The 17,185-nt window shown below is 34.2% G+C and overlaps 2 protein-coding genes across 2 annotated transcripts; both read left to right on the plus strand.

Annotated features, from left to right (window-relative positions):
• Nucleotides 1–683: 683 nt before the first annotated feature.
• On the plus strand, nt 684–1,358 carry LOC132190077 (probable steroid-binding protein 3). Its single transcript, XM_059604956.1, has one exon. The coding sequence runs from the start codon at nt 773–775 to the stop codon at nt 1,073–1,075; it is 303 nt and encodes a 100-aa protein (XP_059460939.1). The 5' UTR covers nt 684–772; the 3' UTR covers nt 1,076–1,358.
• An 8,648-nt stretch (nt 1,359–10,006) lies between these two features.
• On the plus strand, nt 10,007–13,627 carry LOC132190012 (ubiquitin C-terminal hydrolase 22). Its single transcript, XM_059604883.1, has 4 exons — nt 10,007–10,100; nt 10,389–11,182; nt 11,669–11,787; nt 12,450–13,627. The coding sequence occupies exons 2-4, from the start codon at nt 10,410–10,412 to the stop codon at nt 13,226–13,228; spliced, it is 1,671 nt and encodes a 556-aa protein (XP_059460866.1). The 5' UTR covers nt 10,007–10,100; nt 10,389–10,409; the 3' UTR covers nt 13,229–13,627.
• The last annotated feature ends 3,558 nt before the right edge of the window (nt 13,628–17,185 follow it).

The raw sequence follows: 17,185 nt of genomic DNA on the forward strand, positions 1-17,185 counted from the left end.
TTTATTTTATTTCAGACATATCGGAGGGGGGCGGAATTCACCTTCACCTTAGTCCAAGTTATTTTGACTTTTCGTTAAATATTTTAATGTGACATAAAAGTATAAATTATTTTTATATTTCAAAAAGTATTTTGTATATTGAGATTTTTGTTAATATATATATATATATATATATATATATGTGAGAAATTTCACTTTAAACCTTTGAATTACTGCGCGTTTTGACAAACCTCTTAACTTTAAAATCTCTTAATTTGAACTCCTGAATTTTCAATTACAGTTAATTTTAACTCACCCGTTAGATTTTAAACATTAAATGACGTTTATATCACTAAATTTTTTATAAAATTTTAACTTTACCTTTAATTTCAAAATGTTTTTTTTTTTAAATAAAAAAAATAAAAATTCAGGGATATTTTGGTCTTTCTTGATATTTTTAACGGCTAAATTTGACTGAGAGTTCAAAGGTTCAAATTGAGTGATTTTGAAATTTGAGAGGTTTGTCAAAACGCGTAGTAATATATGTGTCTAAAGTTATATATTTTATTTGTCCACTACGAAAAAGAGGAGAGCATTAAACAAACTTGGCCTTAAAAAACCCATTTCCGCCTCTATAATCGGATCCGATGCTGCCCCCATTTTATAAACGAGACAAAAAGAGAGAAATTAATTTTATAATTGGGAATAAAATCAGGCAATTCTCCACCTCACCTAATCTCTGACATCTCACTCGAACGAGGTAGGAGGTATTACTGCAAGCGAACGCAGAGCAATGGAGTTGACACCCCAGCAGCTGAGCCAATACAACGGCACGGACCCATCAAAGCCCATATACGTGGCCGTGAAGGGCCGCATCTTCGACGTCACCAACGGCAAGTCGTTCTACGGCCCCGGCGGTGCCTATGCCTTGTTTGCAGGCAAGGACTCCAGCAGAGCTCTCGCCAAGATGAGCAAGAACGACGAGGACGTCTCCCCCTCTCTCGACGGCCTCTCGGAGAAGGAGATCGGGGTTCTCGACGACTGGGAGAAGAAGTTCGAAGCTAAGTACCCCGTTGTTGGTCGCGTCGCTTCTTAATCTCTATATCTTTCTAATGTTTATTATATGAGTGTCTATGTATGTATTTGATGTGTTCTACATCTATTCTGGGACAAATGTCCTTCTGGGTGTTTGTTATTGTTGGAATTTGGCGACTTTACTGGTGCTTTGATGATTTCAGTCTTATGGGTGTTGTGCTAGAGGGTTTGTTTGTGATTAGATTGGGAAAAATAATAAATTTGGGTTGTGTGAAATATGGGTACCTTGGAATCCGTCTTTGTGTGTGTGTGTGTATGTGATAATAAAATATGAGTTGGTTGAATTTGGGCTTCTGTCTTCTATTCCCTGCATGCATACTTGCATTCTCTGAGAATCAGAGATAATTGGTCCAACTGTTGTTATGGGGGATCCTGTCTTTCTTGCTATGTGTGATTTTAATGAAATTTGGCATCTATGTTGGTAACTTGGTAAATATGTGTCGCTGCGCTTTGGTGATTTGGGTTGTTTATGATGATCTAAGAAGAGAGAATTGTGAATTGGTATGTGTTGTCTTACAAGTCTGCCCGTAAAATATTCACTGGCTAAGATTTCTCTGATAAAGCACGGTTGACATATTTATTAAGATGTTAAATTGCTCCAACTGAATTGATATCTGCAATCATTCTATAATTGCTTCTCTGCTTTATTTATCTCACTATATATGTAGCGACCCAACCCTGTCCCGAAGTAATAAGGGCAAGCGACGAAGCACCACCATCTCATCTCATCTCATCATATCAAAGATCATGAATGTCGCAGCGAACAAATCTTTTTTCTTTCTAAACATTAAACCTCACATAACACAGAGCTAATAAACAAATTTCTACATTGATAAAAGTTTACATTATACCCTTACATAACAAACCCACTAGCTAAACATGAGTTCCACAGACAGCACAAAAATACCACTATTTTTGGTTTTGGATCTTCATATCCAATACATCACAAGTGTATGAAGACTACAAAAATGATGTACAACAAAAGATAGACTAAGAGACTAGTCTAGAAAAACACAAGGCAACTAACAACCTCATCCATAATAGTCCCAAGTACAAGGCTACCAGGTCATCCTCATCTTCCTCTACACCTACAACAACAATATCTATGCAATTGTGGGGTTACCACAATAACATAGGCAGATATATAAGTTTACAGTCTCAGTAAGTATAGAATTAACTGACTTTTAACAAAGAGCCATCTTTTATAAAAATTTCTACCATGAGTTTACAATAACAACTATAGTAAGTTTTCCATAAGGGTAGAGATTATCAAAGCAAACCATAACTAATAAAATAAACATTGTAGAGAAGTATGTAAATACATAAAATTCTCTGATCATTTCCTTATTCATGTATTTACTTCATAGTACCTTAGCTGTATATATATATATATATGTCATTCATTCCCTTTTTTCCATTCTTTCTCGTGTCTCATATAAGGGCCTGTACTCCGTCAGTTTGGGGTTCGTAGTCCCGATATTAATTTCCCATACTCCACAAATGCTGAGGTCCATAGTTCTAATACATTAATCTCTTATTCTTATTCTTTGCGTTCTTAATTCATTCTCATTTGAACATTAGTAGCTTATTCACATTCAAACATCCATATGCAATATCATCAGCTATTTTGTCAATATCTCGTCCAAACTTAACTTTGGACGAGCAGTTCTGTCAACACTTGTCTTGATTGCTCGTTTGAACCAACTGTGAATGGGCAACTCTGACTAACCCAGCTTGATAGCTTGTCCGAACACCACAGCGAACGAACCACACTGACTAACCTCGTTCATAGCTCATCCAATGCTTACTGCGGACAAGCACACTAGGCAACTTTTCCATATTCTCTTAAGGCCTGTTATGACCAAGCAAACATTGGAATTTTAGCAAAAGTCATGAAACACAAATTTGCAAGCCATCGAACCGAAGACACAAAACTGGACCCTTTTTAAAAACTCTAAAGTATTATTCACAACATTTTGGGTTGACAACTAACTAATTTCCTAACAATTTTCTTCCTCGTTACAATATGACTCTTCTACAATAGCATTTTCTCTAATTTCTTCTTCATGTGGGGTTGAACTGTCAAAATTAAAATGAATGGTTGTTTGGTAACTCTTGGCTGCTAAATTCTGTTAGTTTGTGGTTTTGACTCCTGAATTTATAGATTCTTCAACCTATAAATCCTTTTCTTTTTTTTTTTCCTTTGAGTATATATACTGAATTAGTTTCAGACATGCAACCCATCTCAATCATGCGACAATCAGATGCATCAGCAGTAGGATTATTGTAAGATTACACCAGAAAAGCAATTATAACAATAAACAGATAAATTCTATCAAATGCTTTATGCAAGGATTTGGGGCGCCATTTACTTAAATGCAGTGCTGTTGCAAAGGGAAAAAAGGAACTAAAGGTGGTTCATGTAAGTTGGGAGGAGGGATATCATCTTTGTGGAATGGTTGATTATTTGATTGCTTTGCATACTCCACAGTCACAACCAAAGGGGTGTAGCAGAAAGGTCTTGTAACATTTATATGGTATGGTAGAGACCTGATACTTTTAGCATCTTAGATTGGTTTAGGGTAGTGCGATCTGCCAGGAGTATTATTTGTCTTCTTTTCTGGATGTATGCGATCTGTTTCTTCTTTTTGGCAATTGTATGTACTTCTTTAAAATATGTTTTCCTTTAATGAACTACGTAGTTTTGTACTAAAATTATTGGATTTTGATAGCTTCTTGGATTTATTGGTGCTTTTTTAAAAAGTGGAAGCACTTGCTCAGAGTCTGTTCATTGTCTAACTTATAACCTCAAATTTTTATTTGGGTATTCTTCTTTTCCTTTTTCTATTGTTATGATTGCCCCAAATACTTGAATCAAGAGCTTTGCTTATGTATCAAATAGATTGGTTTGTCAATTTTCCTCCTGTTGTTTGAATTTATTTTAAGACGAGTAATGTTATGCACAACACCTTTATCCCACCTTTTTCCCACCATGTTGACATCATTAGTTTTTTTTTTTTTTTTTTTGAACAATGACCGATCCAAGAGTTAGTAGATCATGTCATGTCATAGCAAAATAAAAGTGGGATAAAAGTGTGGTGTATAACATTTTTCTTTTAAGGTTATGCAATTTGTTGGGGGATTTGGACAAAATAGGAGGGACTAGACGGCTCAATAATAGAATCACGAAATTACTTTACTTAATACAAGGAAAATGGTTTTTCTCTAGTGGAAATTCAACTTAATACAAGCTGAAGATTGACAAATAATATAGTGGTTGCCTTTTGTGGAGAAAGATTGGTTTTAGGCTTGTGATTGTCAATGGAATATATTTGAATCTTACGCAAGGGCTTTAGAGAGTTTTTTCTCCAAGTGTGTTAGGTTCAAATCTGGTTTGGTGGATGTAGTCACTGTTGGACATCTGGCATGGAATCAGTGCTGCTTTTTTCCTTTCAAATCTAGTGCTTCTATGATGATGTGTTTTTTTTTTTTTAATTGCCATTGAGAGTACTACAACTTTTATTATAAAGTCCCTTTATAAACTAACGTGTTAGTTCATGTACACTTATCATGTTAACTAGTAAAATGTGGATTGCCATGTAACAGTTCACATGTTCTTATCTCATGTCATGCACTAAAATATAAATTGTTGTTGTGATACTTATCTGATTCGCTATCTCTCTTTTTTATGAGAGGTGGAGAGGCCAATTGGTTCAAAGGTCATTGCCCAAATGATATCTCTTGCTACTGCTAGTCTTGGGTGCCCTTTGGGAAGCCTAGATCAACCACATATCTGTTTCTTCCACATTGCTATCTTGTCCCTTTCAATATTCATGCATATCCTTCCCACATTGGAAATTAGACGCCAGACGCCAGTAGCCAGTAGCCAGTAGATAATTCATTTATTCTTACTCTTTTGGGTTAGTATAAGACAGATTTTTTTCTAAATTGGGTCTGACAGGATGTGTTTCAATTTAGTTTATTAAATTAATATATATATATTTTTTAAGTATGTGATTCTCTCACATATATTTTTAAGAGGAGATTCTTCAAACTCATTCCATTAAATTAATAAAAATAAATGTGAGAACCATATACTCTAAAAACTAATTTCAATTTAATAAATTGAATTAGAAAAAAAATTCTTTCATCTAACAACTTCAACAGCTACTATATGATCTCAATTATTCTAATTGTTTCTACTATTAGTTTCTATTTGTTTCAACTCAATTATTAGCTGCACAGAAGACTAGATTTGGGATCACATATGGTTGAGTTCTATGCAAGTTTATTCCTGTCCTACCAAATAGCATCCTCAATTCAGCTACCTTCATCCTTTATGTACTTGTTCTTGGAATATCATATTGCCATAAAATGGGAGCTATATACTGTTGGTGTTTTGGCATATTGTCAAACAGTCATGGGTGGACCTACCTTATGCGGAAAATCTTGTATAAAAGCATAATTTCTAGCCATCCAAGACAGCATTATGCTTTGAGGACCTATGTTATGCCTAGAGTAATGATAGAATGACCACTCACGCTGAACATTCGGTGAAGTAGACACGCAAAAGAACTAAAGTCAGAGTGGCACACTAAGGTGACGGTGGAACTGCCTTTGATGGTTAAGTTAAGAAAAGTGAGATCGAGAAAATATAAGGACAAAATGCATACAAGGAGAGTTAAGAATAATTGGATTTATAATGTAGATCTCCATACCTTTATAGATGAAACGCTCCAATTCTAGAGGTAGAGCGACTGAGAGCAATTGTAACATATTCTTAATAAATAAATAATAATAAAAAATTATAATTCCACCAACCAAACTTCACACCTCCGTCTGTATCTACCGGTCTTCATGAGAGGTCTGTTGTGCCAATGAATGACAATCAACAACAAAAGCCACGTAAACTTGGTATACTAATTATTTGCCCTAAAAACTTTTCTAGGCTTTGCTTGCAAGCAACTACATGCTTTCTTCTTCCCATTTTCCCCCCCTCTCCCGCTTTGATAAAAAATAAAAAATAAAAAGTAAAATTACATGCTTTCTTCACATCTACCAACAGAAGTGTTACAAAAAGCATTAAAAAAAATAATAATAAATAAAAGGCTCGTTTATTAATACTTTTTAGAAATTTTTGTTTTTAGTTTAGTTCTTTTTTTTTTTTTTTTTTTAAGCAAAATAGATTGGCCTGAGAGACCAATTGTAGATATCCTATCTAGGCGTGATCATAGTAGTACCTACCCACTGGAAGCCACGCAGGAGAGGTCTAGACGGTGGGAACTGCAGGCACTTTCTCAAGTCTGATTGAGCCATAACTTCACCTAACCTCACTAGAACATTAATAAGAATCCAATGCAGTTAATACTAATTAGGCATATGTGGGGGTTCTCTATTGCAGAAATTCGAACCTACACCCTAGTATATGCCCTGACTACTTGAGAATTTCTTTGGGCCATTGAACTACCACCCTTATTGGTAAAAAAATAAAAAATAAAAAAATAAAAAAAAAAGAAAAAAGAAAAAAGAAGAAAGAAAAAAAGTTACGTAAAGGTGAAGTAGTTTCTGTTCGTATTTGTTTCTCTCTCTTCGTTTCTATTTCTCTCATATATTTTATTTTATATCATAAGTTTCTTCAAGCTACAAGTAATTTTCTCTTTCTTTTTTTTTGGATTTTTTTTTTTTTTTTGGTTGCTCTAAGCAATTGGCTTATTGAACCCTTAAGTAGCAGAAAATGAAATTCCATTAAACTAATCAATTTTAAGAGTAAACAAGACGGTTCCTTATAATATTATCCATTTTCTAACAACCGAAAGTATGGATCTGGAGAATCACCACGAAAAAAAAATAATTAATAAAAGGAAATTTTTGAGATTCCATTTCGCTCAAAACTTCGAATAAATGAATAATTAGTCCAACAACAAATCTCTCTAACTCCCTATTGTAACACAAGGCCATTATTATTTTGGAAAAAAAAAGTAGTTCTTAGCTTTTTATGCATTTTACCTTTCAATTAATTAAGAAAAATGGCTTGTCATGTTAAACCAATCAATAACCGCCATAGATCTATCGTTTGACAAATCATATGCTAACTGTATGTGTCACGTGATTCAATTGTTTTAAATTACAAACATATTTTAATTAAGAAAGTTAAAAACATTTTTTTAAAAAAGTGGCAAGCCAACTTTGCTACATGACATGTTCAACTAGCACATAACATGTCATACGAGAGTCACGTAACATTAATTAATTAGTCTAATGTTACATACCGATAAGTAATTGGACATTAAATTGATAGAAATACTTATTTAAAATAAAAGTACCAACTTAAAAGACCTAATCATAGGAATTGAAAAAAAACAAATATTAAACTGAAATCACATATTTGATTTTTGCCCTATTATTAAATGTACGTAATTCATGTACTTTCTTATGGGTATGTTTACAAAGGGTAGGCCTGACTCCACAAGCCATTAAGAAGGGCTTCTTTCTTTCAAAGCATATTTTCTTCTAAAGGTTGGAATCTCATTTATGGAGTGGGTGAGTGATCCATGGGTGATGGTGATGGATGTGATGGTCAATTAGTACGACCTTACCGTAAGGCACAATGGGTACTATTATGGATGAAAGGTAAAAAAAATTATAATAAATAATAAATACAAAATAGATTTTATTGAAATTTATTTGTCCGGACAAGTCTGAATAGCCGCCTCAAACAGATAGGTTCTATAAAGACTTTTTTTCACATTTATGTTTGGATTATGAAAATCCAAATCTATATATATATATATATATATATATATATATATATATATTTTGACATGTCTACATAAGGGAAGGAGGAAGGGGAATTTGAATTTGTGACCACTGCTTTATGAGGCGTGGTCTACAGCCGATTGAACTATCCCTTGGAAACCATACTATTATACTTATGTATTGCTATAAGTATTGCAATTTTTAATACAAGTTCTTTATAATATGATGTTGCAGTACATGTGGTATTTATGTGTCGGTCATTAAAATGCTAATTGTCATGTCATGATTCTTAACACATTAACCACTAAATATTAATTGTCACTTGGTAATATAGGTGACACTCTTTTGAATAAAATATGAAGTATCATACAAGTTTATAAAAAAATTATAGTTTTTTGTTAAAACTATTGTGTACCGACTAATTTCTATCATTAGTGGGGGCTTTTAGATGGTGGAAACCATTTGCATTCTTCTCATAGTTAAATACTTTTTTAGTATATGTGGTTAGTGTCAAAATCAAATGGCTACCCTAGTATTATAAAGTGTCATAACTCATACTCGTATTAAACCTAAGGGTAAAGATATAGAGCACGCCCGGCGTGCTTCAACAGTGAAGCACGCTGGCCGTGATTTTTTTTATTATTTTAATTTTTTTGAAAAAAAAAAAAAAAAAAAAAAAAAAAAATTTAGCCTGGCGTGCTTCATTGTTGAAGCACGCCAGCGTGCTCTGAATCATGGCCCTAAACCTAAATGATAACTTGCACATTCTATATAGGTTTCCTTTATTTTTTTAATGAAAATCCATGTCAGTACGCTTAAAAACACAACACCTACCTCTTATGCCACATATTTAAGCCAATTAACCATATTCTATGATGTGTCACTATATTACATGTAGTACTTATAAAATTTAACCCATTTCAAATGCCTCGAATATTAAAAATTTACAACAACAAAAAAATAATTTAACCCAAATTGAATCAAACCCAAATTCATTCTTGCTCCCCAAATTGCACCCTAGTTTTTCTTTTCTCCCCCAACCACACAAACAAGTTCTCATTATACTCTGCATGCTCTACATATATGTGCAACTTATGTTTTTTACCATTAGCCAACTCATTTACCATGTCAACGATGTCACATTTTTAATATTTCTAGCATTTAACATGATTTAAATACCACAAGTACCAATTATAATATAGTGATATGTTGGGTTGGTTTAAATATGTGGCATAAAGGACATGTGTCACATTTTTAAGCACATTGACATGAAGCTTCGTTAGAAAAGTGAAGGGAACTTAAACGAAAGTTGCAAGTTAGTATTTATGTTTACGACAGGTATATTGACACTTTTTAATATGGGTGTTCAAGTGGTTATAACTGGCGGTTATTAGCTATAACCGCTAACCGCAATCGTCTCGGTCGATTTTTAATAACTGCAACCTCAATTGCCTAGGCAATTAGCGGTTATTTTATAACCGACGATTAATAGTTATTCAATCTAATAACGAGCAATTTTATAACCTTTTTTTTATATATATATGGGCTTTGAGGCTTTTTAAGTGTTTTGGGCCTTAATTGGCCTATTTTTTGGACTTATTTAAGGGTTTAAGGCCAAGATGAAAAAAACATGCTATATTTTGGGATAGCCAATGTTTTTGAATAAGATTTGGCCCAAAACATCACATATCACATTATATATTTCATAATTCGCATATGTAGTCATGTTTAACACCAAAACGACGTCATTTTGGATGTTATATATATATATATATATATATATATATATGAAAGCACGGTTAACGATTAACAGTTGACGAGTCGGTTATAACCGCCCCATTTAAACACCCCTACTTTTTAAAATCGAAGTAGCCATTTGACGCTACAACTTTGAACACCCAATTGAAACCAGCCATCTGGGCAAATGGCACCGACATTAGGTATAATGATCTCCCAACGCCGTCTACCCCACCTCATGAGTAATGACTTTCCTGATCAAAATATTGACGGTTCAGATTTCACTCTGTGAAAAAAGTATTGTGCTTCACTACTTTGCTCCACATTGAACACATAGAACCCACTAGTTTGCTTGATTGTTTTTTTGTTTTGTTTTTTTTTTTTTTTAAAATTAATTTATTTTGTATTTTGTATTTTGTATTTTGTATTTTTAACCTTTGGCAGGAAATACAGAGTTGGAATTTGGAAGCCATGATGAAGGAGTCGGCTTTCACTAATCAGAACTCAAGAGAACCTTCTTCTTCCCTTCCTCAGTAAGTCATTCCCAAACAGAGCTTAAAGCTTAGCTTTTTCCTTCTCTCTCTCCATCTCTCTCATCAAATCAGTAAACACTAACCAAAACAGCACCGAAGTCCGAACCCATTTCTCTATATTCCCCAAAATCTTCATATCCAATCTCAAATCCTGTTGTAATCCTTTTTTTTTATTCAATAATTTCATTGAAAAATAGTATCTTTCCTTTTCAATAAAGTGATTATTGTTATTGTTACTAATATTGGCTTTTTTCTTAACAAACTTTTGTGATTTGCAACAAATCAAAGCCTCTTTCAATCTCCATCAGCATGTCCACAGGAAACCCTTCATACACCAACCCAAAACCCTGCAAGCATCTTGCAGATTACAAGCTCAGACATGGCTTGACTGGCTATAGATCCCTCCAAAAGCTATTCAAGACCACCCCAAATGGGAGAACAAGTGTTGAGAAACCCAACACAACGATGCCCAGATGCAATTCTTGTAATGGGTTTCAAGGGAGACTCTATTTTTGTCTGATTTGCTCCACAGTCTCATGTTCGGACCATACCCTTTTGCATAACCAGTCTGAGAATGGCCATGATGTAGCTGTGGACATGGAAAGGGCTGAGCTTTATTGCTGTGTGTGCTGTGATCAGGTCTATGACCCTGATTTTGATAAGGCTGTAATGTCCAAGCACATCATGGGCATCCCAAGAGATAAGAATGGTGATGAGAGTATTGGAGAGAGATTGGTTAAGAGGAGGCGGTTGGGTTCTGGTGTAGTAGAAGAAGAATTGGTGGATTTGAGCAAATCCAAACAGTTGGTTTCCATGAGGGATCGGAGGGCTAAATCTTGTTATCCATTGGGTTTGAGGGGATTGACAAATCTGGGGAGTACTTGTTTCATGAACTCTGTGTTGCAAGCTTTGCTACATGCACCTCCTTTCAGGAATTACTTCTTGAGTGATGGGCATAATCGTGAGACTTGCCGGAAAAGATCGGTGGATCGGCTATGCTTGCCTTGTGACATTGATGCTATTTTCTCTGCCGTGTTTTCGGGTGATCGGGCACCATATAGCCCTGCCCAGTTTCTTTACAGGTCTGCCATTCCTCTGCACGTGCCTTCTAGTTTCTAGCATATCTTGATAGTTATAATTATCGATAGCATGATTCTGATGATTGATCTATATTGAATGGATATATGTCTATGTTAGTATATTGTAGGAAGATGTCTCTGCAAATTGTCATGTTTAAGATCCTTTTGACAGATGTAAGTATGTGACATTGCTTTATTGGTTGATTTAGAATGCTTTGGATACATATTGAACAAGGTCATCCATCTTGTTGTGTGCATACTGTTGCATCACATGTTATGTGTTTGGAGTTGGTTTCTACACATGAATTTAGTTGAAGGCTGCTTTGAATCACTTATGATATTCTCATTAGTTCTGTTTGACAGGATCCTGGTTCTGGATCTTTCATTAGTTCTTATAAATTTTTTTCTTTTTTCGTTTATTTTTTCACAAACAAGAATCTATGGAAACAAATTTGCTCTGAATTGATGAAAATTTGTTTACATTTCAAGTTGGTGGCAGTATTCAGCAAATCTGGCAAATTATGAGCAGCAGGATGCTCATGAGTTCTTCATTTCAGTCTTGGATGGGATCCATGAGAAAGAGAGCAAATTAAGTAACCGAAATAGAGGTAATTAAAAGCTCATAACTGGTATGTTTAATTACTTCTGAAGGAAAAAAGAGATATCCGGTGCTCTTCTGCTTCTTAGTCATGTAATGTGTGTAGTGTCACAGTGGTTAAAAATGATGCATGGTTCGCTATCTTATATGCTGAGACACCATCCTATGGTCACCTTCCAAACAACTTGCAGCTAGGGGACCATGTTGTGAAATGACAATTACAAATTTGAGATTCTGTGATTAATTTTTCTGTGTTGCTAATCAGGAAGAACATGGAATGATGAAACCATCTGCATTTATTTGTTGAAGTCGCGGAAATCTAAAAATCTCTGTACTATGTATATTTGGTCATAGCTAAATAAGAATTAAGTAAATACATGTTGGATTTTGTTGTTGTTCCTTAGTTTGGGAAGTTATTGCAGTATCTTGTGTATTAAGTATATGGTTCTCAGAGGTTTATATAGGTATTAAAGAAGTCATGCTGTGAAAAGTATGGGCATAATTCACGACTTTCATAAGCAGAAAGTCGTAGGTTCGACCCCTACCTAACGCGGTTTAATATCGTACTCCTTTCTCTTCACTTATCAAAAATAATTCACTGAGAAAATTGAGAGTTTTGTCGCATTTCTTAATATTTATGTGTCTTATATAAATAGTTCATCTTTTCTACAGATAATGGAGATTGCCTGTGTATTGCTCATAAGGTATTCTCTGGACAGTTGAGATCAGATGTCACTTGCATGACCTGTGGATTCACATCAACAACTGATGAGCCTTGTGTGGATATCTCACTTGACCTGGATACAAACAATTTCTCTCCAAAAAATATAGCTAACAAGCCTATCAAATCAAATGAGAACAGCAGTATATCCACTCTTCTGGGTTGTTTGGATTTGTTCACGAGACAGGAGAAGTTGGGATCAGACCAGAAACTTCACTGCAGGAACTGTCAAGAAATGCGAGACTCGGTGAAGCAAATGTCCATCAAGAGGCTACCATTGGTGTTGTGTTTACATATAAAACGATTTGAGCACTCACCGGTCAGAAGAATGTCAAGAAAAATCGACCGCCATTTGCACTTTCCTTTCTCCTTGGATATGACCCCATATTTGTCCTCCTCTATCGTCAGAAACAGATTTGGAAATAGAATCTTTGCTTTTGAGGGTGATGAATCAGATATTTCTACAGAATTTGAGATTTTTGCGGTGGTTACTCACTCGGGGACGCTTGAATCTGGCCATTATGTTACTTATCTGCGCTTAAGCGACCAATGGTACAAATGTGATGATGCTTGGATTACTGAGGTTGATGAGGGGTTGGTGAGAGCTTCACAGTGTTATGTGATGTTCTACGTGCAGAAAATGCTTTACCACAAAGCCAACGAGGATTTGAGTTGCCTGCCAATTTCCCCACGGAGGGACACATTTCTTCCCATAGCTGGTTGCTGCTAAAGAGTGTTTCAGCTGAGCATGGGCAAGCAGTTGGTTGATCATGAAAGGGCTTTCTACATCATTAAAGGCCAGCTAAAGAGCAAAGGAGACCCAGTGAGAAGGTGGAAAAGAAACACTTCTTAGTTGATGGGAGTGTGCTTCCATTAAAGGCATCAACAATTTACAGAATAGGAAGATCAATAAACTGAAGAGAGATGCTGGTTTTCCAATTCCTGTAAATCTCTCAATGACTTATTAATGGCTGCACGAGAGATTGGCTGTATATAGGGTGACTATGCTTAATTTAGGGGTGCCCTCCCAGCTCTTTACAAGATTTTGCTCAAGATTCTTTAACTTCAGGTCAGACTTGTGCAAATAAATATTTACAACTAATGAAATACTATTTAAATTTTAACATTCCACTCACTTTTGCTATTCAAATTTCTGATTTGACTAGATAAATGATTTTGGTTTTTCGCTTGCTTATTAGTGCAAAGTAAACCTGCTGCTTGTGTTGTAAAAAACTCAAATTTGATCTTGGCCGTTCATTTCTCCGCGTATGCACTCTGTTTGACACGTGGAGATTCAGTCTTGTTCGAACCAGAATTAATCCTGTTCGGACAAGACATTACTAATTCAAAAATTTTAAGTTTTTAACTTAGAACTTCTAACCCTTTTGGTCAAATGTCACTAGTCATTGTGTTCCATCTATTACTACCAAAATACATCTTTATGTTACAGAATTGGCCAGATTCACTGTACAGTTATACTAACCTCCATGCATGTTCTTTTAAAAATATGAATTTGCCTTTCACTGTAAAAGTAGTAGAAATTGCCAGAGAAGATCTCATTGTCTATACCACATGTTAAGTTATTGTCATGTTTTTGATATAGAGGAGAGTAAAGGTTGATGAAACTGGTAAATTAGTAAAGATCATTCTCGTTCTTTATTGTCATTGCTCGTTGTCATGGACATAAGCACACGAAAGGATCACGTATTGTTTTCAAGAAATGTTACACAAACTCTCTCACCGTCGCACTTTAAAGTTCACACTCTTTGACGTGACAGTGCGTTAGCATTAGGGAGTGAATTTGGAAGTGTAGGAGTAGGAACGTGGATAACATTTTTCATTGTTTTCTCCTTTTTCACCTTCTTTTTAGTAAATCGGATAGTCTCTACAATCCCAACACTTTGGAGACCAGTTTTTCAATGAACTTGCAGAAGTCCAAAATTAAGACGCAAATGTAGAAACCAAAGCAAAAGAGAAAAGAAATAATTGTTTGTTGGATATGTGTTTACGCAATCACAAGGTGCTTATATTAGTTTACTTGATGCCGGAGTCGCCTCCTAATGGACGTGTTCACCACGTCGCTTATTGATGCCTTGATGGAAGATGCTCGGTCCAATGATTGTTAGCAGATCTAAAATATAATCGTTTAATATTAAAAATCACGTTTTTATTTTACAATTATTTTACGATCTTAGCCTGGTAATTTTAACTAAATTTTGGATCAATTTTTATTAACAAAAAATATAAAGGTTAGTTAGGACTGTCACGTCGACATGGTGAAATAATTGTGAAATAAAAATGTGGTATATAGTATTATTCAAAGATAATCATCTTACCATTGTCAATTCAGACAATAAACTATTTAGGAAAAAGTCTACATAACCCCCTCAAACTATCACTCAATTGACAATGTCCCCCTCAAACTTTCAATTGTGACAATGTCCCCTTCAAACTACCAAAAATTGTCAATGTTCCCCCTAATGATGAAACTACCCTTAATAAAATAAAAACAAAAAAATAATAAAACTTCTAGAAAAAACCTAAAACTAATTTAAAAAAAAAAATCTGAAGGGTAGAAAATTTTTTTTAAAAAAAATCCTTTTTATAAGAAAAAAAAAATCGATTTTTTTGTTATAAAAATTTCGTTTTTTATTTTGTTTTATAAATTTTTTAAAATAAAAATTTCCATTTTAAAAAAAATATTCGTTTTTTTTTTTAAAAAAAAATTCTTATAAAAAAATTAAAAATTTTCTTTTAAAAGTTAATTTTTTTTTTTTTTAATAAAAAAATTGTTCTTTTGAAATTAATTTTTTTTAAATTTATAAGGGTATTTTTGTCTTATTAAGAAATATATAGGGACATTTTGATCTTTTTGTTAGTCTTGGGGGGACATTGACAATGTTTTGGTAGTTTATGGGGGACATTGTCACAATTGAAAGTTTGGGGGGACATTGTCAATTGAATGGTAGTTTGAGGGGGTTATGTGTACTTTATCCAATTATTTAATACCTCGGTTTTTAATCTCACATTAGGATTATAGTGCAGAGTCTCATATTGGTTCATTTCTATCTAAGAATGGACTTTATAGTTGATTTTATGAAGCTTCAAATTAACTAATATTTTTGGAGTGATAGCGGGTCGTTATAACTGTTAAACATCTAAATAACTATTGCTAACCAAGTTTTTTATAATATTTTTGCATGTATTTTCTCTTTACTAGATCTTCCTATTGACAATGAGAAAAGATCCTCCTTATTCTAGTTTGTTTCTCTTCTTTTCTCATTTTTATTAAAAAAAAAAAAAAATTGTGAAAAAACTTATCTAAATCATAAAAATGTAACTTGTTTTATTATCTAAATTATTAGTTGGTTCTCATTAAAAATCTGAACATAAAAGAGTTAAGCTGCTTGCGTAGATTTTGAACAACCCACCTACCTGTCTAAACAATAAATTCTGATCTGATGATTGTATAACTATAATTGTCATTAATTGCTTTGTAATGCTTAGTCAACAACCTAACCTATTATATTTTTTCTTGGTGCAAGTAACCTAAACTATTATCAAATAAACCAACTTTGGAGTTATCAATAGCTTCTGTTGACCCCACATGCAGAAGGAGACCAAGATCAACCAAGTTGCATATTTCCCTCATTTTTCTTTGCATCAGAATATTCATCTTAAGATCTATCCTGAAAATGCACCTAGTGCTTGTGATTAACTTGGTGGTAAATACATTTAAGGATTGATTGCGATAACTTTAATCTGTTCACCATGACCACAATCATTGCCACTTTTACTACTACACTCCCACTATGAGTCTCTAACTCTCCAACCAACACCACTTGGGGTGGCATACATATTGCTTGCATCTCAATCCTATGTTTACTATATAGGATTTTACCAGGCAAGAAACATTTAACATGGATTAGAATCCCTTATAATTGAAAATTCTTGTCATTATTCTTACCCCTTTTCATGTTCAAATAGGAACCTACTTGAATATGAGAGTTAGGACTGACAGTTTTTTTATACGATTGATAATCTCGACACAAAATTAGTGAGATATGATCGAATGATCTGACTTGTTTAATTAAATAAATCAAGTTAGAGTTTGCCTATATTATATTATACGCAAACTTTGACATAATTCGAATGACCCACAAAACACCTTTAATAAAAGCCATATTCTAACGTTTTAGTGTTTATTGTTGAGTTGTCCCGCTTTTTGTTGATTGCTGTAATTGTTTTCATCATTTATCCAACCAAAAAAAAAAAAAAAAACCTACAATAAAAAGTCCCTCTCATACAGTACCCTATTATTTCCCTATCGGTGCTCTTTTGAGGAGGAGAGAATGGCAGAATCAATGAATCACGGAAGGCAAGTGTAAAGAATATCTAAAGGCTTTGCTGATAGATATAGCTGACCCCAAAAAGTCACTCTTCGTACGATTTGTCCGTCACCGTGAAACGTGTCGTGGACGTAACTCTATATTATTTTAACGAAAGAAACACTAATGTTTATGTAATGTATCTGAATTACTAACAGACCAATCATACTTGCACACGTAGGAATGAAATACGTGGTCTGTTTATACGTGGCGTCTTCTGATGCGATTGAAAAGTTCTTCTGTGTTGCCCTTCGTGAATTTATTCTGGCTGTTGTTTTATCCGGACACCAATGTTGGAC

The sequence above is a fragment of the Corylus avellana genome, chromosome ca8, assembly GCF_901000735.1.
Source record: "Corylus avellana chromosome ca8, CavTom2PMs-1.0".
Classification (NCBI taxonomy): Eukaryota; Viridiplantae; Streptophyta; class Magnoliopsida; order Fagales; family Betulaceae; genus Corylus; species Corylus avellana.